Source organism: Phasianus colchicus, chromosome Z (genome assembly GCF_987193195.1).
Source record: "Phasianus colchicus chromosome Z, bPhaCol1.hap1.1, whole genome shotgun sequence".
Taxonomy (NCBI): Eukaryota; Metazoa; Chordata; class Aves; order Galliformes; family Phasianidae; genus Phasianus; species Phasianus colchicus.
In genome coordinates, this window is record NC_143476.1 from 45,813,761 (window position 1) to 45,841,682 (window position 27,922).

Below are 27,922 nucleotides of genomic sequence, written 5' to 3' on the forward strand. Positions count from 1 at the left end.
CCCGCCGGCAGGCAGGAGGAACGGCGGCCAATGGGAAGGCCCGATTTCATAAAAGCTGGGTTCCCATTGGCCGGGAGGGAAGGGGCATTCTGAACAAAGAAAAGTCCCTTTCAGGTACCGCTCCGGTCCCACTCCCCCTCCGCGGCCGCCGCGGGGGCACGCCGGGCCCGTGCGTGTGTGTGCGCGCGTGCGTGCGGGGGGCGGCCGGGCCTCCCCGCGCTTTTGTTTTTAATTTTCCTTTTTAGAAAGAAAGGAAGGTTCATGGTATCTGGTGCTCTCTTCTTCCCAATACAATAAATCTGTTGAAGACATTAGTGTTTTTTTTTTTTTTTTTTTTTTTTTTTCCAAAAATAAAAAGCGGCTGCAACAAACACACACCCAATGCAGTTAGAAGGAACAGGCCACCTCCATCCAGTACAGACCGTAAGTACGGTTGCGTGGTGTGTCTGTAGCACGAAAAGGGGGTGATTTTTTTTTTTTTTTTATTACTATTATATTTTTCTGCCAAGGGTAGCGTTGGGAGCCGCACTGAGCAGGGCGGCCGCTGCGAGCAGCGAGCGGCCCCGGGCACGGCGAGCACGAGGGCAGCCGTGCGGCCGTGCGCGTACCCCGACGGCGCGCTGCCCGGGGGTGCAACGGGGCAGGGCCCGCCACAGTTCGGCACGGCGGTGCCAGGTGCCTCGCCAACACGCGGCCGGGCGGGAGCGAGGCGGGCGGGGAGGGGGGGCGAGCGGAGCCGCCGCACGGCCCGTCACCCTGCGCGGCTCCGCGGGACGGGCGGCCCGCAGGCCCCCGCCACCCATCTTTGCCGCGGCGCAGCCAATGGCGCCCGGCGGGGTCACGTGCGGCGCGCGGTAACGGAACCGCAGCGCCGCGGGGGTTGGCGGCGCTGCCTCGCGGCCCGCCCCGCCCCCCGCCGCCGCCGCCGCCGCCGCCGCCGCCGCCGGCTCATTAGGCGCTCGGCTTCCCCCCGCCGCTAATTAACAACGCCGCGCTGTGGCTCCGCTCCGCGCCGTCCGGCGAAGCGGGGGAGGGGCCGCGCGCCGGGCTACAACGAGGGGGGAGCGGCCTGTCCTGAAAAAAGGTCGTCGGCTGCGTCTCGCCGGGCTCCAATTACCGCAGCGCGCTGCTGAGCGCCGCTGTCGGTACGGCGCTGCCGGGGGCGCGCGGCCCGCGCTGTTCCCCCCCCATCCCTCCTCCCTCCCCCCCTCGGTATCAGCGCGGCGCTCCCCGCCCCGCCCCCGCGCCCCCTGAAGTTACTCGAAGAAATCAGATCTGTCAGGACGGGCGAAAAAAATGCCACTTCCCAGGGAGCGGGCGGAATCCAGCCCGGATTTTCAGTCCTTTCTTCTCCTTTTCTCCCTTCCTCCCTTTCACTAATTTACCCGATGTTAGCACATTCTGCCGGTAACACCCGGCCGCCTGTGGGCTGTCGCACGGGATCGTTTCTCACTGCTCAGGCGGGCTCCGAGCGCGGGGCTGAAGATGGAGTGGGAAGTTGGGGATAACATTTTTATTTTATTTTTTTAAATTACTGTGACTATTATTACGGTTCCGTGCTTACTCAGGAAAGCAAAACAGGCGCGCGCGCAAAAAAAAAAAAAAAAAAAAAAAAAAGCAAAACAACAACAACAAAAAAAAACAAAACAAAACAACAGCAACAACAAAACAGCAAAAAAAAAAAACAAAAACAACAACATCAAAAAATAACCTGATGCTCCAGTTCTGACTGTGAATGCTGCCTACCAGCATGCAGAGCTGTGAGTGAGGAACAGCATTTTTTTTTTTTTTTTTTTTTAATTATTTTTGTAAGCGAGGAGGAAAAACCAAACAAGCAAAAAAGGACCTCTGATCCGAGTGCCAAAGTAGGGGAGATGTGTCACTGACCGGGCTGCGATGGTACTTGCTGCCTACTGCGTGATCGCTTGCTCTCTAAGTAAAATGAGACACAGAGCTGTTGCTGAGACGAGTGGGAACAGCACTTTGATTTGCTGGTTTAATTAAAAAAAATGATAAAGGACTGAAGGTAAGCATTCTGCATCTCTATGTATAAATATTTCGATAAGTGGCTGTAAAAGGGAGAGATCCCTTTAAAAATTGTTTTAACTGAGCTTTGTCAAACACACACTCATTTGCGGTCACTGAGGCCACCTTGGTGCAGATCACTTAAAGTGTATGTCTTAATCAGTTTCCTGTACAGTCAGTAATACTGTATTTAACAAACCTAACAATCGTGTGACTGCTAGAACTGCTTATAGGACTGTAATCTTGGGCTGATGTTTCTTAAGAAAGATCTTACTTCTTTTCTTTCTTCTTTTTTTTAAACGTGGGTTTTGATATTTTTCATTTGTGCTTACGGATTGTTTGTTTTTAATAGAAACCGTATTGTGTGAAGGAAAATGAGGTTTCTCCCTTCCCTCGACCTCCTCTCCCCTTCCCCTCCAATAAATAAATAAATAAATAAAAAGGGGCTTAAGTACAAAAGGGGTAAAAAGATAATACAGAAATAACACAAAACTTCAAGGGTCTGGTTTAAAGCCACAAAATCCATGGAATGCGATGAAGAGAGAGCCTGTGTACTTCCTTTTCTGCCTCTGGTGCCTAGGTGGTGGTCCTGGGGTTAAATTACAACATGTGCTCCCACAGCTAGGCACCAGCTCTGAGGCTGCGTTTCCTGAGCTTTGTGGATTTAAATCACCTAGCTAATGGATTTTATTTTTATTTTTTCCCTTTTTCTTTTCCTGGACGTGGCTTTTGAGGATGTTGGGAGACAAGTAGGTTAAGGATGCTCCCTGTGAAAGCATGACAGCTATTGCCTATGCTTTAACAAACTTAAGGGGGAAAAAGAAATGTGGGTAGCAAATGATTTCAGTCCCCCCGCCTTGGCCTTTTTTACTAGTTGTGTTATATTCTGGTAAGACCCAGACAAAACACGTTTGACTTTTCCTCTCCTCACAGGAAAAGGTGGATGTGGACCACAGGTTGCAAACCCAGTCACACCTGGAAAAGGAGGACCAGAAGAATTAAATCTAGAGAAGCCCAGCGGAGATAAACGAATGTCCCCACACCTCCAGAGGAAAGTTCATCGAATTTTTACTCTAGAGATCTCATCTTCAGGATGTCATTGAACACTTCCAGTACAGGAAAAGGTGTGGATCCAAACGCGGTTGACACTTACGACAGTGGCGATGATTGGGAAATCGGTGTGGGGAATTTAATAATTGATCTGGACGCTGATTTGGAGAAGGACAGACAGAAATTTGAGATGAATAATTCTACCAATACCACCAGCAGCAGCAGCACCAGCTCCAAGGATTGTGGGGCTCTGGCTTCCAGTGGGGCTAATACTACCTCAGCCTTAGCTGATGGCCTAAAATTTGCTTCTGTTCAGCCCTCCGCTCCCCAGGGGAATTCCTCTCACAAAGAGACTAGTAAATCAAAAGTGAAAAGGAGTAAAACTTCTAAGGATGCTAATAAATCTCTGCCTTCTGCTGCCTTGTATGGGATTCCTGAGATCGGCAGTGCTGGCAAGAGGCAGGAAGTCCAAGGGCGCCCTGGAGAGGCAACTGGCATGAATTCAGCACTGGGTCAAAGCGCGAGTGGTAACCCAAACGGCAATAATAACAGCACCAGCAGCACCACCGCCATTGCCTCTTGTGGGAAAAACAAGGAGGAGAAACCATGTAAAAACCAGGGCAGCCGAGGCGCCAAGCGGGATAAGGATGCGGGGAAGTCCCGGAAGGACAAGCAGCACGACGTGCACCTGGGCCCCCCCAGCGGCCCCGGGGGCGGCGGCGGTGGCCAGGGACCCCCCGGGCACCTCTATGGCTACGGGTCCAAGGGCGGCGGGGGGAGCGGCAGCCCCTTCCACTGCACCGCCGCCGCAGCCGCCGGGGAAGTTAGCAAAGGCACCCCGGATTCAGGGTTAATGGGGAACTCTATTTTGGTAAAAAAGGAAGAGGAGGAGGAAGAGAGCCACAGGCGAGTCAAGAAATTGAAGACAGAAAAGGTAGGACAAAGTTCCTCTCCTCTGCATCCCCCTGTCTGTGACGGACTGCTTCGTGGCACACCTCCGTCCTCCCCCCACCGACGGCGAGGTACCCCGCAGCCCGTCCCGCTCCCGGCGGCACCCGCCGGCCCGGCACCCCGCGCAGCGCCCGGCACACAGTGCCGGTGTCAGGCTGCGGGCGTGCGCGGGCCGTCCGCAGCGCCGCCGGGAGGCGTCGGCGGGGACGCGGGCTCCTTCCGTGGGGACGAGGGGCGCCGACGGCACGGCGTGCGCGGCGCGACGGGCCCCGACGTGCGGGGCGTGCGGCGGCGGGCGGGGCCTCCGGGCCTCACGAGGGCGGGGGGTTGGGAGAGGGGGAAGTGGGGGGCGCGCAGCTCTGCAATTCCTGCGGGTCCGGCCGCCGGTGTGCCGAGCGGTGACATGCAGGAGGGGCGCCGAGCGGAGGTGTGCGCTTTCCTTCGTCGGCGTAGCGGAGGGTGCTTCCCCGACTAATGCCCACCGTCGCGCTCTGGGGGAGGGCGGGCGCGGTGCCGGCATCCTGCCCTGCCCGCGCATTGAGGGCTCGGGCCCGCGGCTGCCGGCGGGGTGCCCGAAGCACCGGCAAGGTGAGCGGTGCCGGGTGGCCCGGAGCTCTGCTGGTACCGTGTCGTCTGCTCGTGCCGCTCCCCGAGCGGCGCCGCTGGGAAAACGCGCTGACGGAGCGTCCTGCGAGTGTCGGCAGGGCCGAGGTCTCGGAGAAAGAAGTCACCTTTCCTTAGCGCCCGTCTGTGCTGCTCTCTCGTTTCGGAGGTGTTGAAGGTTTTGTAGCGTCCAAGTCGACTTTCCAGGATGGGATTTGCGTGTTTGTGACATGAGTTATCAGTAAAAATCCGAAAATATTTTTCAAGGGCTTGCATTCGAGGCAGGAAATAACGTGAATTTCTCATTGTGTGCGTGTTATTGTTTTTAATGTAGCGTATCTACGGATGAATTTGAATGAGCCTTTGTGACCTTGTCTAAACGCGGATGAGAAGAGAGGCAAACGGGTGTAATTCATATGTATACGTCTGCACTTTTATTTATGGAGGTTCTGTTCACTGTGAAAAGGTGTCACAAAGTCTCCCGCTCCCTCTATTAACTTAGTACAGTAGGCATTTGCTTTTGTTGCCAATGGTCTTCAAATTGCAGCTCTCTAATCTGTTTTAACTATCTAGATAAATTGCCCTAATCCAGTCCTCACAATGGCTGTGGTTAAGGAGTCAGAGCCGTTTGATTGGATTCAGTGGCTGCCTGGAATGTGGGAGGTACTGCCCTTTTGCAACCCCCTTAGCCTTTTAATCTTCCAGCCAAATGTTCACATTCAACAATTTTGTTTAGCTGGCAATCTGAACATTGCAGTATCTCAAAGGCTGCTGTCATGGCAACAGAGATTAGAGAGCGGTGTGGTTTCTCCCGTTTTTGTGTGCTTTTTCGCTCTCGGGTCACACGGGAGACCGCACGAAGGATACACATACGTGCCAGATGCCGCGCAGTGCAGTGCACTGTTTATCGTTATGGGTTTTTTGTTTTTGTTCTCGCCTTGGCTGGAGCTGGGTATGCATCACTTGCACAAAGCACCTTGTATCTGGAGATATATAGTTTTCAAGCCTTGCATGTTAAAAATCAATTTCCATTTATCGTCATGTTGTGAAAGGCACGTCTCATGAATTTGGATGTGTCCTACTAGACAGAAAGGAGTTAATGCCCGCTGAGTCAAAATCCAAAGGTTTTTGTATGTGGTGTGAAAGACAACGCTGCATTTGTTTACTATCTGTGAAAAGCTTGGAGCAGATTCCCAGGATTTGCAGTCACTGCTTAGTTTTCACAGCGTGCTTCAGAGTCTATTTTTGGTCTATTTATTCTGTTTCCTTGCTGCGGAAAGTTGTGTAAAACATGATAAATTGATCTTACGAAGCCTAATTAAATCAGTGACTGTGTTCTGCTAGCTTTTTTTTTTATGCACAAACCGCAAGTATGTTGTAAAAGTTGCCACTCCCCTGGTATGTGGATAAAGTCAAAGCATGCTGTAATTCTCAGATGTTTGAGCTATATTCGTGCAGCCCATTCTGTGGTTAAGCCACTGGTGACATGTCTGAATAAGTAGCTTTGACAGGTAGGCTAACCACTCCTCAGGTTCTTGGTGTTAAAACCTGTCTCCATTTTCCAGCCCTTGTCCATGCTCTGCCATTTTTAGCACAGTTACTGTCTGTCAGCAAGAACAAATCTTCCTCTTTTTAGCTGCATTTCCGTATTTCTAACAGCTGCTACATTGTTTATCTACAGCCGTTTACGTTGTGTGCGTTAGGGGAAGATCAGGGTCTGCAGCAGTCACAACTTAACTGAGATATGGGAGGGTCGTATTTGGCGTCTAGAGATCTGTGTGCTTTGATGAAGATAATACGGAAAATCTGGAGCTGCGGCCTGAGGTGCTGAGCTGCAGCTTGTAATTGAATGCTTGGTGACACTCAGGAGCGAATGTCCCTCTTGTATTGGCATATTCTCGTCTGGTTGTTTAAAGGAGATGAACGCGCTGGCTGGCGTTGTCTGTTTCGCCTTGGCGCCTTGTGGCAGGGCAGAAAGTAAGCCATGCTTCATCGGGCGGCCTTCTGATTTGTGCCCGCTGATGTAAATCATTTAAGTACACGCTTTGATTAATGATGTGACAGAGATATGCTTTTCATGTACTGTCCCGGCTGGCCTTGGATGTAGCTTATTCACTGTGAAATAAAAGGGCAAGCGGGTCACCCGCTTCAATTAAAGAACAAAGTCTATTGTTGTTTGACAGCAAACTGTTTTGAAAGCTGCACTGGGGATCTGGCTGCTGTGGAGCAATAAGGCCGGGCATCTGCAGCGGTGCGGCTGGAGCCTGCTGGGCCTGGCGGGCCGGGCGCGGGGCTGGAGGCAGTGCTGGGAGCCCGCAGCCTGGTGGGGAGCTGCTGGGAAAGCGCCTGTCTTCAGCATCGGTAATTTTACAATTTTAATAACTTCATAAATACCCAGTAAAAGGGAAGGAATTGATTATCCAGATGTCACGAGGTTAACTGTGTTCTCCGCGTTAAAGGGGCTTGCTGCAAGACTGTTTTAATTATAGCTATATAAAGACTTGTTTTTCCAAAGTAGCGTTTTATAGTCCAATAAATGAAATGTATGTTAAAAGTGCTAAGCAAAATCTCCTGTAACCGCAGAGGTGTTCAATAACCAGATCCAAGTAACATGGAAAGTACCATCTGTTCCTAGTTTCCAGCCTAAAAACAGGAACTGAATGGTTGACATTTGCTCATACTTTTGAGACTCTTTTCTTTAGTATTATTATTATTATTTTAAAAAGTTCACCTGGCACTTTATAGAAGCTTTGTGAGATGCAGTAATACAGGAGAGGCTGTGAAAACACGTGTTCGTACAGACAGTTAACCGGTTCTGCTTTCATGTAAAGAGATTTCCAGAAGCTCAGTCACTGAGGAATTCATAATAGAGATCACCTCCAGCAGGCAAACACAATAAGGGTCAGATCTTCAAAGGTCTCGCTGTTTGCTAGAACCTGAACGATGCTGTTTTTTCCCGAAAAAGTAAGAGGAAGGAGGAGGGGGAAAAAAAAAAAAAAAAGATGACTCTCAGAAGACAACTTTAGCAAGCTCTTATCAGCTAACTAATTATGTGTAATAAAACCATTGACAAAAGTTTTCCATGCACAGACTAGAGCTGTTGATTGCAGGAAAACTACTCTTTAAAGATAACTGGAATCCTGTGCTGTTTGGTGATAACCATTCCTGGCTGCAGCCTAAGCGCTGGATAAAACGTCATCCGGCCTTTGTTTGGCCCTTTAACTGAAGCTAGTAACTGGTCTTGTGGCACCCATGATAAAGAACATTATCTGTGCCTGCTCTGACAGGAGGCAGGCAGGTCAGTGGTGGGCTGTGGGCACTTCTGTGCAGTCCTGGCCAACTCACTGGCTTCACTCTGCAGCGTGCTGTGCCTTCCCACAGGGCTTGGTCTCTGGGGCATCTGCTTGTTGATGATGGTGTGAGTGAGAAGACTGAAAGACACAGGTCTTCTTGCTTGCTGAAACTCATGTTGTGGGTGTATAAGAAGCAGTGGAGTGTTTTTCAGAAGCCCTGTCCCCAGGCTTGCTGTCACTGATGTCTGTGGGAGAGCCTGGGCTGTTCTGTTAACTGGACACATGCTGTGCATGTCAAACAAACACTTTGTCCCTGACACTGCTGAAATGGTGCCAGGTGCAATGCTAACACCCTTTTCTCCCTTCTAAACTACTGGGATTGCATGTGTTCCAAAACCGCACATGAGATTAAAGGCCACAAAACAGAGTCTTTGCAGCAGTAGGTCAGAATGACCTTCCTGAGCGGAGGGTGGAAAGAAATGGAGTAGGAGATCTTGGCCAATTGGCACTGAACAGCTGCCTTCAGAGTGCCCATTATGTAAAGAGACTGCATTATAATGGTTTTTGAAGCTCTCTTTGTACTTACATGCTGTGTTCCTGCGAGCCTTAGGTGGTGCTACCAGTGTGCATGGTATCTGAGCGTGTTTTACAAGCTTTGTCAGGAGAGTGTTTCTGGGAACACCTTCTCTGCTATCAGAACTACTACCTTTTTCTGCATGTTTGATAAATTCCCTATTATGGGTTTCCATCACCCACTCTTGGAGACAGATTGTCTCACTTATCTTGGTGTGTAGTTGCTGGATGTTCTGTGTTTCTCAGAACTCTGTTTTTGAATTGTCAGCTGTGTGTGTCACGATTATCCTGTGGTACACGAGTAGGACTGCTGACTAAACCATGTCTTTGTCTTGTTCTGAACTTCATATGGGGCATCAACAACCAGGTTATTCTTTACTCAACATGGCTGGTACTATGCCGACTTCACGTTGTTCTTATATAACATTCTAATGTACATTACATATGTCACTGCATTTCCTGAAAGGATAGAAAGATTATCTAACTTCTCAGTTGTGCTTTATTGCCAGCAATAGAAATGTGTCCTCTCATGGGCCCTTGGGTGGTGGTCATATCCGTGGATATGCAGTGAGTTCAGTTGCAGGGATGGCCAGGATTTTGCAAAACCCATATGTTTCTCCAGTTAAACATACATATCAAGGTGTTATTTTTATTTCTTAATAACAATCACAGGGAAAATACCAATTAAAAAAAAAAAAAATTGTGGTCTTCACATAATGTTCCCCGTTGGGTGGAAGACAGTGGTGGTCTGTGAAAATTTCTTAGTATGATGTAATTGCAAAATGTAAATAGCTCTTTAAAATCTACAGAACTTATTTATGTTTCTTTTCTTCTTCAATCTGGCAAACTTTTTCCCTTGTCACGCCAGAATGTTTCTGCTCCAGCACTTCTGTGCTGCAGTACTTAACTGAAAAGTGTAACAGTACAAGCTTTCACTTTTTAATTTGTCTAAAAATATGCTTGAAATAAAATAATTCAAATAAAGATTATAACTAGCTTTTGTAGCAGAACTTGAGGAATTTTCCTAATGTGTGATTTTAAGTTGCAGATTTTTTTTTTTTTAATTAAATTCATAAATTAAAACTACAGCTTACTGCGGGCTATAAGTAGCCATTTGGGCAAATGTGAAGTTTAAACTATGACTTCGAGCTGTGTTGTAGCTAGGGTTTCAGTAAGCACTCCCTGTTGCATTTCATCTTAATTCTGACAAAATGGTCTTGGCAATCGGAACAAAAACATCTGGATGAAGGGCTGTGAAACTACTCAGAGTGATTTGACTGACAAGCAAGTTCTCTGTAATGTTTTTCATCTTTTTGAGAAAGCAAAAAGAAAAATTCAAGGGAGTAGAAATAGTTTCTTCTTGTGACCCTGTGCACATGTACACAGATGCATTCCCTGTGCTTATAAACAGGACTCTTTGAATAATAAAATCTGAAGAAGTAGGGTAAGCTGCAGGGAATGAGATAGGATTGATGACTGCATAGTATGTTGTTCTTCTGCTTGAAGTGTTTGATTACCGAGAAAGGTTTGATGTCAGTTTTTCTAGTAGGCTAGCAAATGCTGATAGATCTTGGCTTCTCTACCACTTGCCCATAGTGTCCAGTGAGACTGTTCAGAGCAAACTCATCAAGAATTTAAATGTGAAGTTCTTTGTTTTCCTAGTAAATTTTAGAGTCAGGAAGCACAGTGTCGAGCTGTGTCCTTTGTGATAAACCTTCCTCAACCATTATGACTTAACAGTCTTTAGAAATAATGAGCGCTGAAAACTTGGCTCCCCCATCTTCTTTCTCCAGTTTTTGATTTTTCCTAGCCTAAACCTTATTCCCGGGCACAAACCCAGCTTTGCTGAGGTGATTCAGTCTCCAGAGAATCTCTACTGTCAAATAATAACGTAAGAAAAATGTGCCCGTGGGGATATTTGAAGCATATGCCAATAGTTGTGTGCGAATGTAATTTATTGCAGTCAGAAGAGGGAACTAAAATCTATTGATTGTGGTTACGTGTTGTTTTCAGAACACTGATATTCTGGTTGTTGAATTGTCTTGTCATGTTAACCAGCAAGCAGATGGCATTATGCCACAAACGCATATTTTACTTCAAGGAACTTCAGAGGGTTTGATGTGTTTCCCCCCCACCCCCCTCTTATTTCCCCTGTGGCTTCTTTTTATTGAAGAGTAACATGAGAAGACCTGGTAGCAATTTTATTGCTTTCCCATAACAGTTTGAAATAATAGCTTGGTCTTTGGTTGCCAGTCAAGTTTCTACTAGTCAGCTTTTTTGTCATGTATATTTGCAGTTTGTCCTCAGAAACTGGCTCTATTTCTTATGCTTCAATGAGCAATGGAAGACTAAGCTCCAATTGGTCACACTTACCTAAACTCCTCAAATCCACCCCCCCATCATTCTGATTTGGGTAACAGCTGGCATCTCACAGTTTTGGTGGGTTTTTTTTTTTGTTTGTTTGTTTGTTTTGCGTTATCTTTGGAGTTATTTTGGGGCTCTGTTATATCCACTGCCTATCATGAATTTGCACACTCAAATACCACCGCCTTCCCTGATGAGTTTTAGTGGTCCTGTGTTGAACTGTGGTAGAAATTGGTCTCCGCGTTCCCATAGGTATCATTAGACAAACACAAGCTTTATGATTTTCATTGCTTCTTTCAACCATTAAGAAGAGTCAAAAGCCAGTTGTAATCTCTGTTCTCAGAGAACGTGGGTCCAGACCAAATTATTTTTGGATTTCCTGTTACCTTCTTGGCCTGATTTCTGCAGATGGCTCACGTTAAAAGCAACAATAATGTTTGAGTTGGAGGGGTTAGGTCTTTGGGTTTTCATTCGTCGTGGAGAACTGTTTATTTGTGTGTGGTTTGCCACGCTGCATGGATAGCGCTATCAAATCTGTGCTTTATTATAGGCTTACAGCAGCGGAGTAATGGCAGTAGTTGAATGTCTCAGAGTTTCATGTTCTTGCCAATTCTCTTTTTAAGAAGGGGAATGAATCTGTATCTCTGCAGCAAAAGGTAATAGAAGGAAATGCAATTAGAAATAGATCTCATTTCTCAAGTCAACTCTGTTTTGCTGCAAGAAATTTCAAATGTGATTTAGTAAATATCGAGGGCTGGTTAGCTTACACTGAAGATACAGATCTAATATTCCAGAGGTATGCTGGCTATATTGAGCATGTTTGACGTGAAGTCTTACCAGTTACTTTTTGCCCAGGGTTTAATGTTAGGCAGTGTATGTTGAGTTAGTTCCCGGAATTCTGTTGTAATTTGAAAGCAGTTTGAAGATTGTTGTTTCACGCCCAGTGTTACTGAAAATCTTATTCACAGACCTCAAGTATGGTGTAGTTCTACATAATCCTTTTAAGGATAGGATTATATAAATGTATGTGTGTGATATAAATTAATACAAACATAGTTGTGTGTGTATGTGCGTACATATGTGAGTATAGTGATGCATACACACATCTATAAAGAAAAGCTACTTTTTTAATAAAAACAACAATTGAGTTTTGGCTGATATTCTTTATTTACATTTCTTGTCCAGATCCTTTAATGGTCTTTGCTGTCATGTTGCACCAGATGCCAAACACTGAAGGAGAAAGCTAGCAGTTATTTCCTCCATGGCATTGGTACATTTTCCTTTACATTTTAATTTTTATACACTCCTCCAACCTTTCTTAAACACTTCTTAAAAAGAGTTCTTCCTTTTGCCTCTGATGTATCTGTTTGCAGGTTTCTGTGTTTTTGTCCACTTAAAAAATATGAAAACTTGATTTTTTTTTTTTTTTCTGTTGAGAGCTTAATGCTTTGACTCTTTCTCAACTCAGCTGGACAGTCATTACATTATGTCTGCGTGAGCCCTGCTTGAGATGAGTCCATGTTACAAAATGGAGCCCACTATGACCAATTTGATTATTCCTGTAGCAACTCGAGTCACTGCATGATTTGTATTTTATTTTTGCCTACCACCTGCAATAGTATTTTTTTCATTCCTACTGTTTCCTTTACCATCTCTCTGAAAATAAGAGCTTCTTGGCTATGGGCTGTTATTGCTGAGATATGACTGAGAACTGCATGCACTACAGTGAAGCACATTCATTTTCAGCTAGTACCCGTTTATTGCCTTGAGCATTGTAAATCTGTCAGCTCTTCACGATGCTTTCACCTCTTTCTTCATTTGCTCCAGCTTCTAGTTTGACAATGTTCCCTCGAGGCAGAATTTTAATCTGCTTCCAATTAGTTGCAAAATGTGACTCAAATTTCCACATTATGGCTGCTGTTTTACTTGCACACACACATCTAGAAACAAATTAATGCTCTTGAATATTTATTTTTGATCCTTAAGATTTATTCTGGGAGGAGAACTTGCCAACTATGCTCAAAGTACCTCCAAGATTCACCTTTTTAACTTAAATTGTAGTATACATTTCAGACTTAAAATGCCTCTTTCTACTTAATGTTTACAAAACTTCTCCAGCTGATTTGTAATTATTGAAGATGCATCACAAGTGGATAAATTCTAAAAATGAACAGTGCTTACAAGTAATGTTAAAAACACCTTGTGATTGCTATGCCAAATCAGGATATGAGGCTTTGTTTGGTTTTTGTTTTTGTTTTTGTTTTTGTTTTTTTGTTGTTTGTTTGTTTGTTTGCTTGTTTGTTTTTTCAGAGCTGGCACAACAGATTTTATTTTTATCTTTACTTAGTTTTGGAGGATAAACATATTTATTTGCCAGATATTGAAAACCACCTATTATTCAGAATTCCAGCAGTGATCCTTATTTGTTGAGAGTGGAGATATGAGAATCAGAGATCCATTTGGTCATTAGTGTGTCTTAATAGATACAGCTAATTATTATCTGTTAGCGTGCTTCACTCAGTAGATGTCTTCACTAGAGCATGTGTGTGTTAATAGTATGCCTTTAAAAACCTTACATAAATGGAGTTTTCAGGATTCTCAGGTAATGTTTGTGCTCCCATTAGTATTTGCATTAAGAACATGACCTTTGCAGTTCTGTTCATTGAGGAAGTGAATTCTTGAGTGGAAAGTCTAAAGATTGCTGTGGAATAGGCTGGAATCTAAACCCTGCTGGGAGTGTAAACTTCAGTCCTTCTTTGGGCAAAGCTGACGTAAAAGGCTCCACAACAATTCTGTTTGATTACCCTTCAGCCTGGCTGCTTTATGTCTGTAGTTGCTTGTATGGAGAAACACAGTGTATTCAAATCAAACATACCGGCTAAATTTATAGGTGCAAATCTTTAGTAGAGCTTAGCACTCTGTAGCTTGGCAGATTGATGTCAGCAGCCGTAATAGACTTGAAATAGGCTTGTGGAATTTCATTGGGCATATATTGCTGAAGTTGATATTGCTAAGTACCTGTCATTTCTAAATGAGATTTGCACCTGTAAATTTAGCTGTTCATTTATAGTAATTCACTTACCTATATACAGATTTCTTTTAATGTTTCGCTGTCTTTACCATCCCACAATGGGGCTGCAGCCTGCTGGCTGCATGAGCATCTGAATGGAATTGAACACATGTGCATAGTGTTTGGGTTCATGGTTTCTGAGAGAGTGTTTTCCACCAAGGACAGAAATGTAAAAGCAAGAGATAAAAGAAAATAACCTTGATGTTATTCTATGCTTTCTTGGGTCAGAAATGACTCTTAACTGCATAGATGAGAAGCCTAGAGTCTTATTTATTTCTCTAAAGATTTGACTTCCTCTGGTGGACTCCTATGATTCACAACATCATTTCATGAGGAAACAGTATTTATAAACATTGTGAAATGCTTCAGCAGTGTGACCTTTTTGTTTTTCCTCGTGTCATATTCTTTGAGGTTCATCTCTGCATTCAAGGTGAACTGCAGTTCCTGTGATTATCAGCATTTGAGGAAAGGGTGCGAAGATAATTGAAACCAAAATGTAATGTATGCATTTGTAGCTTACAGTAGTGGACTTAAAGACATCTGGCGGTGCAGTGGTAATATAAAACACCCGCCATGCCCAAAGGTTCGTACACATACACATGAATGCATACACCTCCACCTTATTTATTTACAGGCAAAGTCCACAGTGCCTTTATCACAGAAACACAGAATGGCCCAGGTTGGAAGGGTCCTCAAGGATCATAAAGCTCCAACCCTCCTGCCACATGCAGGGCCACCAAACTCCACATTTAATACTAGACCAGGCTGCCCAGAGCCCCATTCAAATCTGGCCTTGAACACCTCCAGGACGGTGCATCCACAACCTCTCTGGGCAGCCTGTTCCAGCACCTCACCACTCTCATAGTAAAGAACTTCCCCCTGACATCCAACCTAAATCTTCCCTCCTTCAACTTAAAACCATTTCCCCTTGTCCTGCAGTTATCTACCCTTTCAAAGAGTTTGTAGGCTCCCTTTAGGCACTGAAAGGCTGCAATGAGGTCACCCTGCAGCCTTCTTTTCTCCACGCTGAATAAGCCCAGTTCCCTCATCCTGTCTTTGTCCCTGATCAGTCCCCTGATCATCTTTGTGGCCTTCTCTGGACGCTCTCCAGCAGCTCTCTGTCTTTTTTGTACTGGGGGCTCCACACTTGGACACAGTACTCCAGATGGGGCCTCACAAGAGCAGAGTAGAGAGGGACAATCACCTCCCTGTCCCTGCTGGCCAGCCCTCTTCTGATGGAGCCCAGGATACCATTTGCTTTCTGAGCTGCAAGAGCACACTGCTGGCTCATGTTAAGTTTTTCGGCTATCAAGACCCCCAGGTCCTTCTCCATAGGGCTGCTCTCAAGGACCGCTCCTTCCAGTCTGTATGGATGCCTGGGATTCCTCCGGCCCAAGTGCAAAATCTGGCACTTTGCTATGTTGAACTTCATCGGGTTCACCCGGGCCCACCTTTCTAGCCTCTTGAGGTCCCTCTGAATGGCATCCCTTCCTTCCACCGTGTCGACCGCACCACTCAGCTTGGTGTCATCAGCAAACTTGCTGAGGATGCACTCGATTCCGTCATCAATGTCATTGATAAAGATGTCAAAGAGCACCGGTCCCAGGACAGACCCCTGGGGGAGACCACTCGTTACTGGCCTCCACCTGGATATAGAACCATTAGTCATCACCCTCTGTCTGCAGCCTTTCAACCAATTTCTTATCCATCGAGTAGTCCACCCATCAAATCCACATCCCACCAGTTTGGAGATACGGATGTGGTGGGGGACCATTTCAAAGGCCTTGCTCAGGTCCAGATAAATGACACTGGTCACTTTCCCTTGTCTACCAGTGCCATCATTCCATCATAGGAGCCACCAGATTGGTCAAGCCGACCTTCCCCTGGTGAAGCCGTGCTGGCTGTCATGGATCACACGCCCTTTCCTCATGTGATCAAGCATGTCATTCAGGATGATCTGTTCCATGATCTTCCCAGGCACAGAGATGTGACTCACTGGTCTGTAGTTCCTGAGGTCCTTCTTACTCTCTTTCTTGTAAATGGCGGTGATGTGACCCTTTCTCTAGTCATCTGGGACCTCACCTGAAAGCCATGACTTTTCAAATATGGTGGAGAGCAGCTCGGCAACCACCTCAGCCAGCTCCTTCAGAACCTTGGGATGCATGCCATGCAGCCCCATAGACTTGTATACATTCAGTCTCATGAGGCGGTCTCGGACCTGCTCTGTCCTCACAGTGGTGGGGGATTTACTGCACCAGTCCCAACGTAGAGGTTTAGGGATGCAGGACATGAGAAATACTGGAATCCTGGCTGCCAGCGAAGACCAAGGCAAAGAACTCATTCAGTATCTCAGCCTTCTCTTCATCCGTTGAAGCCAGTTCTCCTTTTACATTTACCAAAGGAGGTACACTCGCTTTGGCCTGTCTCTTCTGGCCAATGTACCTGTAGAAAGTCTTCCTATTGTTTTTCACATCCCTCACCAAGTTCAGTTCTGCCTGTGCCTTGGCTTTCCTGATCCCACGTCTGCAAGTCTGGATGGCATCCCTTTTGAGAAGCATTAAATGCTTTTGTTGATAGCTTATAGTTTTATTAACTCCAAATGAGCTTATTGCCTTTTAACCAGCACTAAATAATGGAAGAACCTATGAGCTTCAACATTGGACAGCAGCCAAATAGGAGGAGGAGGGGAGGGGGGAGAAGGAGGAAATGAATGGTTTAATTGTAGAGCAAATCATTTGTTTACAGATTAGGACCTATTTGGCAGCCAAATCCTATGGACAAGGAGATGAAAGAGTGAGGCACTAAGGTACAGGAAATGAGCTCTATGTTTTGTGTCTAAGTCCTGCTATTTTTCACCTCCTCCAAAAGAAGAGGAGCCAAGGACAAAGAAAGTAACAGCAGCAGCTGCTGAGCATGGTGCAAGTATTTAGTAGGGAGAAAAGAGTGGTAGAAGGGAGCATTGATGTGCTTTGCACTCTGAAATCAATCTGACATCTGGAGCTGCTTCCAGCTAAGGGGCACCTGTTGATGGCAACGGGTCCTGCCCTAATCTGTTTTCTGCCTGAATGGGGGCGCTGGGATGCCCTGTTAATCTCAGAAATTTAATCTCAGAAAATGTAATGTGTTTGCCTGAAGCCTTCTCCCTGAAATACACCTGGGCATATTCACTTTTTTTTTTTTTTCTTTTTCCTTCTGAGATTTATTTATTTATTTGTTTGTTTATTTATTTATTTATTTTAATGGGCCTTTGTTTCTGTGAGCAGGCAGTTCAAATGGTTCAAAAGAGCTTATGTTTCCTGATTTATTGTTGTACAGCATTTTTTCAAAGTACTCGAGAGCTAGTACCCTGCTGTTTGAAGATTTCATGAGTCAGTGCTTTTAAGATCATACTTAAGAAAGTATTAAAGCACAAGTGAAGCAACCTCTGCTGTTGAAGGCTGGTTAAGCTTTTTTGTTGGAACTTCTAGTTTTTTTTCAGTAAATTGCAGACTTTTCGATGCTTCTACCTTTCAAGTTGAATTTTCTCTTACTTCTTTACTGTAATTTCCCTGCCATCACCACCATGGAAATTAATTTGGGAAGTTCAAACATGGAAAATGTATGTTAGAAAGCAAACCCTCATGTCAAAGAAAATATTCTGCTTTTATAGAAAGCATTACTGCTACCAAGGGAGACGGTCTTTTGGGAAGATATGCCAAGATTGTTCATGTGAAAACTGGCTTCCATTTGATCACCTCATGAACAGTCTGAAGGGGCCTATGTATGCTTGGCTACAAGTATTCAATTTTCCATCTTCAACTACTGCAATAAATTAGTGTGAGAGAAGGAGTGGGGTTAGATGAGCTCGGCAAGTTGTGTATGGTGATTTAAAGCCATTATAAATTGCTGGTTTACGTTGATTCCCTCTAAAGTAGGATATAGTAGGCGTTGAGGTGTTTATCCTTTTGACTCACAGCAAGTTCATGTAAAGAAAAAACAAGAGATCTGGGCAAAGATTCACTTGCCAGTTGTTCGTGTCTGAAATTCAGGAAAGGATTTCATTGGAAAGAAATAGGAAAATTTTCAGTGTCTGTTATTCTGAATAATTGCAAGAGGAAAGGAAAAAAGTTAAATGAGCTTCAGGTGTGGCCTTTTTTTACGTACTTGGCACTGCAATTGGTTGTTTCTCATAGTATTATTCTTTTTGCTAACATACAAGCAAGTATAAATCATAGAAAATGGCTTGGGTTGGAAGGGTCCTCAAGGATCATAAAGCTCCAACCCCCCTGCCACATACAGGGCCACTAACCTCCACATTTAATACTAGACCAGGCTGCCCAGGGCCCCATCCAACCTGGCCTCGAACACCTCCAGAGACAGGGCATCCACAACCTCTCTGGGCATGCTGTTCCAGCAGAGAACTTCCCTCTGAAAATAGCAGTGCCAGTAGCCTGTGCTGTTAAACTTGTTCCTGTCAAACTGTGGTCTACCACCTAGTAACCCTGGGAGTGCTGTCCTTTTTAACAAAACTTTTTTTTTTTTTTTTAATTAATTTCTTCTGGATTTTCTTACCCAGAAAATGAGAGTCTATGTGGTAAAGTGCATCCATTGCATTTACAGGTGGAATCTGCTTGCTTGGGAGTGAGCACCTGTGCAAGGAGGTTACTGCTTAGAAAGTTACATGAGAAGTATGCATGGTCCTCGTATGCCTGTTCTTGTGTGTTTATGTCCTTTTGTTTTCTCCTGTAGCAATGCAGAGAAACAGTTATTTCTCCTGGAGCATTAAACTGTGGTCTGTAGTTACCCGATACCTATTTGGTAAGGTGAGCATTGACATTATATGCTGTGTGGCTGAAAGCAGTATTCTGAGTGAGTCTTACAGAATTTGATATGCTGGCACTGTGATCTCACTCTGTGCATTAGAACATTTATGGCAAAGCTGGCAGAGACACAGAAGCAGTCTATGATAGGAAGTTTGTTTCCTCAGGAGTAATCCCTCAACATGGTAATATTTTTTGCATCTAATTTCAAGTGTATAATTTTATTGTTGCTGCCTCTGACAAAGGCATGGATGGTCTTTACATTACATGGTAAAAATGATAGCATGAAGTAATGGGTGATGTTTCATAAATCCTCATGACCAAATTATTGCTTTTTTTCTGCGGGTAGATGAGGCTCAACTGTCCATAGACTGCTTCACCCTTGGCTACATCCTAATTTTTTGACCAATGTAGTGAAGTCAGTCTTACTGAGCTTTCCTTCCTCCGTAGTAGAGTCAAACCCAATCTGTAAGCAGCATTGCCCTCAATGTGTGCCTCAGTAAATTACTTCATCTCAGAATTTTGGAAGACTTTGTATCTTCATTTGATTTTTTTATACTGAAAGCCAAAGGTCTGGTAAAATTATGAGAAACACAAAGAAAGTGCTAATGTGATTTGAACTCAGTGAGGTAAAAATAGCTGGGGAATAATATTTATGGTGGCATAAGAGCTCCTCTGCCTTTGACTACATGTAATACAATTCTTCCAAGAAAAGACTGACAGATTTAATACTGCTTCCAGAATTGAGTGAAGGATGAGAGGAGGAAACCAGTTTAAATCACTTGAATTTTTTCAGGATCTTCCAGGAACCAAGCCTTCGATGAGTTTAAACACAGAAGTCAAAAGTACCTCTTTTCTCTGTGTTGTTTGCCTTACCTCTGTCTGGTCCTTGGGTGTTTTCAATCAGATCTTGTCTCTGTTGCATAAAGAAGTCATTGTCTTTACTTGCTTTTGAAACCAACTCTTGGATGAGGAGTAGGGTACCTGCGTTGTTCATTGCCATAGGTTCAGAAGTTTCAGTGCTTTGTCTTAGAGAAGGTCATCCAATCTGGAAACTGGGAGTCAGTATGCCACGTTCTTCAGATATCTAGGCTAATTGGTTTTATCCATTGCTAAATTTGTAAAGCATTATCTGAGAAACAAGGTTATGAGCAGGAAGGAATAGTTAGTTATTTTGAGATTAATTGACCTTCCTTTTAAATTACATTTTCATTTAAAAATAAATGCACTTCTCGCTTGAGGGCTGAATTACTGCATTCATTGTGTAGGGGATGTAAGAGCAGAGCATCCTAACAAGTCTATTCAGAAGGGAAACATAATTCCTTTGCTTTGGTATCAGTCAGGCAGCACTGAGAACAGCCAGTACTTCCAAGATCAAATCCTATTACAGAGCTGTAGAAATTCTTTGTTAGGTTTATCAGTTTGCCACTGTGGAAGTGGGCTATGGTAAATCTCGTTTTCTTGACTTAAAGCAATGAAGTCACATTTTTGCTGAGTCCTCTTGCAAAAGATTTTGTGCAGCTCTTCTTAGAAAAGAATGCCTGCAAATTTGTCTCAGCCGTAGCAAAAGGCATGATGCAAAGGCATCTGGATGTATAATGAGTGAATCTGTGAGCTGGGCATGAATGGAGCAGTGCTAGGGCAGAACTGGCAGCTGACTGCCAGAGGATGCTTCAGCCTGCTAGTATCAGTGGAACAGTTCTGTTAGATTTCTGAAAACTGAACTGGAGCTGTGATTCCATGTGGGTTCTCGTTGCATTTGCCCAGGCTGGTCAATGCTCATCACTGATGTATGCTTTCTCACATTGACTCTTGCTTTATACAGGCTTGATTGTTTCTTAGCTTTCTTCTGGCGGGGGGCAGAGGGGGGGAGGAAGGGGAAAGCCCAAGAAGTCTGGGTGGTCCCAATAGCACGCTTATTCAAACATAGCATCCAGCTTGTCTGACATAAAAAGTGACTGTGTGTGTGGTTATGTGGGCAGTTTGCTGGTGATCTGTGAGGAGGTGAGGTGGTGCAGGTGGTGAGGAGCTGTCTTTGACACCCTCTGTTGGGTCTGGCTCAGCTGTGAGAAGGTGTGTGACTGCAGGCCAAAGGTCCTGAGTTTAGTTGAGCATTGAGAATGATGCTTCCAATCTCCTGATTAACCAGAGAAATTCATTAAATAGCAATAACAAAAATAAAAATGAGCGCTTAGCATCTTTCTTTTTGAAGGTCACCACGACTTTGTGTTTAACTCTTTCTCCATCCACCAGATCAGTGATCACTCTTACCTTTGCTTGCATTTGTGTGATAGTAATTCCTTGTGTAATCTCCCATGGAAGTGCCTTTTTTTTTTTTCCCATCTAATGCCATATTCAGCATTACCAGAAGAGGTGGAAAATAAGCAGAAACTTTCCTTTAAGGCCCTCCTGTTGGTTTGACAGATTGTATATGTAACCAAATCTCTTGTTCCCTGCTGTAGTCTGTCAGTTTTCCCTCTGCTTTCTGTGGATTTATCAACCAGTTACTGAGGAAAATATTTCCAAACTGATAGGAAAATGTGTTATGAAACTGCAAAAAATGTAGCAACGTTTCCAGGGGAGGCTGTGTGTCTGGAACACCTCTTTCAGGGCTTTCGTTCTGTTAGGGAATTAAGTGGGTTTCGTTAGCCTGAAGTGACAACGCCTTTGGAAACCTGAGTGTGAAATCTTTCTTTTATCACCCTGTCTTGGAAGTGTCCGTGTGGACTTCCTCCTTACCAATATTTGCAAGTTCTCCAGTGTCTGGTGTCTGGGCATTGGAGGAGCTAGAGGTATCACAGGCAGTGGGGAGGATGGAGCTTTGGGGCACAATGGTAGGAGTGGAAGGGAATCGCTTCATGGGAGAGAACTGCACACAGGTGGGAGGAGAACTCATCCCTGTTCTTCTGAGGAAGCTCTTATGGTGGGGATGACGTTTAATCACATCTGGATTTTTCTTGCCTTTCTTGCCTGCACGCTTGCCAGAAGGCTTTCAGAAACTCACGTTCCAGTTTTGTAGATTGTTTTGGAGCTGGCACGATACAGAAACAGCCTTGTCTGTACAGCACTCTTCAGTGCTGAATAGTGTTTTGGGGATCTGTTACTGGCCTGTTATTTGTCCAGTATACCAGGTATAATAGTTAGGGTAAGTTGTGCTAATCGCGTGATTCATTGTGTGGTGGTTTAATTTGGTAGATTTTCTGCTTATATGGCAAATCCATGAGGTGGCCAGGTGAGATGGTGGTGGAAATGGGACATTGTTCTGCTTTTCATGTGGAGCATTATCTGAATTCTATGGTGTAGATTCTTTGTATCTAGTGTCCCTCAATGAACAATTAGTTCCTTTTTGATACCTTCGCACAGCGCTGTGAAACAGATGGGAATAATGAATACCAAAGGGTTGGTTTTAATTTCAGTATCCCCACATTTTCCTATAGATGCTTGTGCTTGTTCTAATTTGGATTTCAAAGCTGCTTTCATTCCAGTGAGAGAAGGCTAACAAGCACAAGAGATGTGTATTGGCAGCCACATCAGTACAGAGGGGTGAAAGCAAACTTCTATGTTCCCTGGCTAATTGTTGTTGACCTCTGTTAGAATTCTTAATGGTTTAAAATGGCACCAGCTCCTGGTTCTCTGCTCTGGAACTTCCTCTTCCAAATGTTTACATGCAGGTATCTTGGCAGTTATCACAGTGATGACATATGCCATTTTCAGGGTTAGCGTGAATGACCTGATCTCAGACATGTGCCTTGGGTATTTCTAGAGAGACGCAGTGTATGAAGTGTGTCAGCATCCTGATGCCAAATGAACATCACGACTATTTTGCTTTTTAACTAACCTAATTAAAGATCTTAAAAGATGTGTTAATAAGCTACTGGTATATACTGTGCAGAGACCTGCACGTTGTTGGTTCCCTGTAACTTCAGCTTGATTATGTGTGTAAGTGGAGGAAATACTTAGTTGTGATGGCTGCTGTAATCGTATGTGTTTGGAAAATAAAGGCTGTATTTGGCATTCCCACAAAGTCTATGACTGAGTTAACACTGCCTTTGATTGTCAAATCACAGAACCACAGAATAGCCCAGGTTGGAAGGATCATAAAGCTCCAACCCCCCTGCCACATGCAGGGCCACCAAACTCCACATTTAATGGTAGACCAGGCTGCCCAGGATCCCATTCAATCTGGCCTTGAACACCTCCAGGACGGGGCATCCACAACCTCTCTGGGCAGCCTGTTCCAGCACCTCACCACTCTCATAGTAAAGAACTTCCCCCTGACATCTAACCTAAATCTTCCCTCCTTCAACTTCAAACTATTTCCCCTTGTCCTGCTGTTATCTACCATTTCAAAGAGTTGATTCCTCCTGTTTGTAGGCTCCCTTTAGGCACTGAAAGGCTGCAATGAGGTCACCCTGCAGCCTTCTTTTCTCCACGCTGAATAAGCCCAGTTCCCTCATCCTGTCTTTGTCCCTGATCAGTCCCCTGATCATCTTTCTGGCCTTCTCTGGACCCTCTCCAACAGCTCCCTGTCTTTTTTGTACTGGGCGCTTCACAGTTGGACGCAGTACTCCAGATGGGGCCTCACAAGAGCAGAGTAGAGAGGGACAATCACCTCCCTGTCCCTGCTGGCCACCCCTTTTCTGATGGAATCAAAGTTCAGTGAATTGGTGTTTGTTCCCAAGATGTTAATTTTCTGGAAAAGCCACTGTATATCAGTTGGCGATGTTTGTGGAATCAGCATGTTGTTAAATAAACGAATTAAACACCAGTTATAACACGAGCATTGCAATCTTAAAATACACCTATCTGACCTTTCTAAAGATACAGCTTGTTGCTACTCCGTGCCACTGTTATCATTAATTAGAAATCAAAATCTAATAATGAGAATGTTTGCTCACTGAAGAAGTGAAATGCGGAGATCTCATCCCTGTTTGTTGCTGCTGTTACAAGGAATGGTGGTGTAGCAAAATCCTCAGTCGTCACTGTTAAATAAACGTGTTACTGATTGGAATTTTGCTCAGCAGATTAGCAGTTCTTTGCTGCCGGTATTTGCTCTTTCAAGCACGAAGATAGCCTAAAATGGCTCCAGATTGTGATGTATGGCTGCTCTTGTGAAACTGCAGCTGCGAATCTAAAAGAGGATGTAACCATGCAGAATCGCTCTTTTAGATGGTCATTAGCACTGCATAAGTACAAGCCACTTTTCAGATAGCATTTAATCTTCACGGTTCTTCTACTAGTATTTGATGGCAATGTCATTTGCCAAGCATTGAATAACAATGAATGTTTTATTGAAGTACAGTATTCTGAACCAGTGCTTTTTAAGCTGTTTAAGTGCTTAATTTTCATTTGACTGTTCCTTTTCATGCAAATGTGAGCGTAGCAGAGAAAGCTTGTACATTCCCCTCTGTTGTGCTGTTGCGATGTACTGGGCTAAACTGAAGGCTTGTGAGCAGGAGAAAGAAACAGCTTAATGTGTCCTATTTATCCAATGCTTCAGTTCTGTTCTTCATTCTCCATCTTTCTTAGAGCATAGAACCACAGAATTGTAGGGGTTGGAAGGGACCTCTGGGGATAACAACCCCCAAATCAGCAAATGACTGCCAAAAAAAAAAAAAAAAAAAAAAAAATCCCAAACAAATCAAAACAACACCAGCAACAAAAATCAAACTTACCAAACAAAAAACACAGATAACTTTCTGTGTGATACTGCGATATTGAGGAGAAAGTGATCCAGCCTCTCTTCCTTACTCCCAAACAGATGGAAGACCAGATTCTAGAATTCTTTTACTTCAAAGGAAAGAGAAATTAAGTCTCTTTTTCTATGCTTGGTTCTTTCAATCTTTTGCAGGAATCTCAAAGCAAAGTAGTCACTAGGAGTTCATCTCTGGAACATGGGTTTTAATATGGTTAACAACTACAATTACAAACGGTGATTCTATGATTCTAAGAGCTGTGGTAAGATTTTTCAGCACTCTCAAACCTACTTCTATCATTAGGAGGGAATCTGAGGGGAAGGCATGCACCACTCAGTGTGCTTTGCTCTTCTGAACATCTGGCCTGTTGTTTCAATTTGTGAGCTATCCTGAAAATCTGGCATCAGTTCTGCATTTTAAGATATAATTAAACATAGTATACAGGCTGCTGATAAAGTTCATAATACCAAAGCCATCCCCATTTTATTGACAGTGAAATTGAGACTGGAAAGACCATGCTGTTACTGAAAATGACCAATGCATTTTCTTATGGAATAGCTCAATTAGAAATAGCTTTTGGAGCCTAAGTTCACAGTGAAAGAAATACAGCTCTTATTTCTAGGTTTTAGACCCACAAAGTATGAGGGCTACTCTAGAAGTAATGCCTCCTATTTTATGATGTCGGCTCATAACATCAGAAAGAGACAGATCTTCATGATATGACCGTAGAGGCTGAACCTTCCCACCAGTATTCATTTCCATGTTGTTGCAGTGATTGATGGCAGCACAGGGGCACTCTGATAGAATGAGGTCTGACATGGACATGTGACTGAACTAAAGGTGTGTAATTGAATTCTACATGTAGAAAACACAGTTTTCATTGACATTCATCGATGCCTGCTGAACATTTATAGAGGCCAAATGAGCACAGTGAGATGGTGCACTTCAGCAGTGACAACAGTAACTGTGATCACCTCTGCTGGTGATCTCAGATTTGTATGGGCGAGGCATGAAGGCTCTTGTTCATTGCTACAGATAATGGTGATGACTATGTTGAAAAATAGCGCTTTGTAGCTGAGAATTTGTTCTATCAAATGTTGTTATTGTACTCCTTGTATCTGTTGTAGTTACCACAAAAATAAATAGGAGGCGTTACTTTCAGAGTGGGCTACGTAAATCAGCTGCTCTGTGACATGGAAATTAGTCACGCCATAAACACTGACTGCATTCATTCTTAAATTATCATCAGACCCTTTGACATGATTTGAAATGTGAGTTAATATTCAGATTTTTGGACTCAGAACCAGCAGATATTATATCTGTTTGGGCAGCAGCAACCAAATACTGTGCAGAATGTAATTGCCCGGATGCTAATTTTCAGTAGCATGCATGGTGATTCCCTTTCAATTATAAACAGTAATGACAGCAAGTGGTCAGCTTGCAGTAGACACAGAACCTAACTGAGTTTAGGTTAGCTTAAATTACCTTGCTGTGTAAGAGTGAAGATTTTCTTTATCATGCATGTCACAATTGAAGAAATTTGTGTTGACATCAGATTTTTTTCTTCTGAAGTTTGAAGTTCTTCACTTACAGTCAAAGATCCTCCAGCTCCATTCTATCTTACATGTTTGCTTACATTTTCTCTGGGATTATTTTTGGTGTGCTTATTCTTTCTCTATTCACAAACACACTAGTCATATTGATACTCCACTGCTAAAGGAAACTATTATCAATGCATTTTTAACATCACAGTAAGAAGACCTGTCACACATATATTTTGTTGGAGTGAAACTGACTTTGCAAACCCTATAATTTCACAAAACAACAGATTGAGTTGTATTTCACCTATTCCAAATACAAAAAAAAAAAGGGCTAATTAGGTAATTTTAAGTGTCTGAACGGAAAGAAATTCCAGAAGTAAATAAAAACAATAACCAGCAAATCTTACTTCGTCCATTTTGGTTACTTAAAATGCTTTCTATAATACTAGGCAGTTGGTTTCATTAATCTTTCAATATTCCTGCGGCCACCTGCCTTTATAAACAGTCCCTCCCCAGCTTTCCTGTAGGCCTCCTTACAATCCTGACAGGCTGCTGTAAGGACTCCTTGGAGCCTTCTTTTCTCGAAGTTGAAGATCCCTCAGCTCTCTCAGCCTGTCTGTAGGGGAGATGCTCCAGCTCTCTGGATACTGAAAAGCTAATTCTGTGCAACCATATTCATGTCCACGTTTGGCATCAGTTTGTACTCATTAAAGTTTGAAAACAATATTAGAGAACACTAATATTAGAGAATTCATTTCCTTTTTCAGCCAGCTGAACAAAAAACATGGCCTCTTAATAAATCTAAATTATTTTCACTCACAAAATATATGTTTTTTTCCTTTATCAGCTATACTGTGATTGAATCACTTACATACTTACTGATGTGCTTCTGAAGGTTAGCAGTTAGGTTCAGAAGACTTCTCTCTGACAAACGTTTTCTCAGGTTAGCTATTAACCAGCAAGCTTAAAATCATGAAATCATCTCCATATTAATAATCTCCATAAAATGACAAGAGATCAAGCGCAGGAGAATATACTGAAATTAATAACTTGAGGTTTTTGAAGGTAGCTTCTCACTGCACAGGTCCTTTTTGGACATGTGAGAGACATACATCCTTTTTGAACGTGTATCAGATAAGATATTCTCTTTGAAAATGTACTCTCAAACCATGTCTAGAATGATAAATATATATATATATACTTCTAAAATCCTGACAGCCAATATGCTATGAACAGTAGATTTATAAAGATCTGATGTGCATACAGCAGGCTATACTTCCAGGCATTGCTGTCACTGCAGGAACAGGAAAGCAAACACAAGTTTGCACAGTAATACCGATGCACAGTGTGGAGCTGTGGAGAACTGGTGTGAACTCACACCCAGTACATCTCTACCAGCAGCTGCCATCTCCATGGCTGTGTCAGCAGAACAGTTGTGTTGGACAACTGTCCCCTCCCGTGCAAACTATTACACAAAGAGTAACAGTTCCACTGCTTCAGAAATCAGCCTCACATTGAGCTGTCATGTCCTACATGCCCATGGTTCCTGGGAAGCTTCACTGAATCATAGAATCACAGAATCGTAAGGGTTGGAAGGGGACCCCCAAAAGCTTGGTGGCATGCCAGGATGAGATCCACCAAAACAGAGACAAATCAAGTGCAGTTTTTTTGGCCAGATCCAAGCTGTGCTCACCAGAGCAAGTAGACTGATGTCTCTATGTGTTTTATTCTTTGCTGAGGGGCTGCTTTGCAGTACAGATGCAGTACTTGACAAGCTTCCTGCCTATGTGATTATGAATCAGTGACTGCCAGTTTGCCATCCTCCAGCAGGATATGCCACTGCCCAGGCAAGAGCAGCTGATGGGGACAAATGTCTGGAAGAACAGAGCAAAGAGGGAAATTAAAAAGAGTCTAATCTGTCAGAAAATATGTATTCTGGTGTAATTCTCACATGGCA

General features: G+C 43.9%; 1 protein-coding gene across 7 annotated transcripts in view; it reads left to right on the forward strand.

Moving 5' to 3' along the window:
• The first annotated feature begins 328 nt into the window (after positions 1–328).
• The window catches only part of ZNF608 (zinc finger protein 608), a 103,428-nt gene continuing 75,834 nt past the window's right edge, over positions 329–27,922 (forward strand). For 2 of the 7 annotated variants that reach the window (XM_031588772.2, XM_031588774.2), the window contains exons 1-2: positions 982–2,026; positions 2,959–4,009. In XM_031588772.2, the coding sequence (XP_031444632.1) occupies positions 3,119–4,009 (891 nt within the window). In that variant the 5' untranslated portion in view covers positions 982–2,026; positions 2,959–3,118. Of the gene's footprint in view, positions 424–980; positions 2,027–2,958; positions 4,010–4,388; positions 4,615–27,922 lie in introns of those variants that run through there. The other 5 variants (XM_090132616.1, XM_090132617.1, XM_090132618.1 and 2 more) reach the window with 5 other exon arrangements.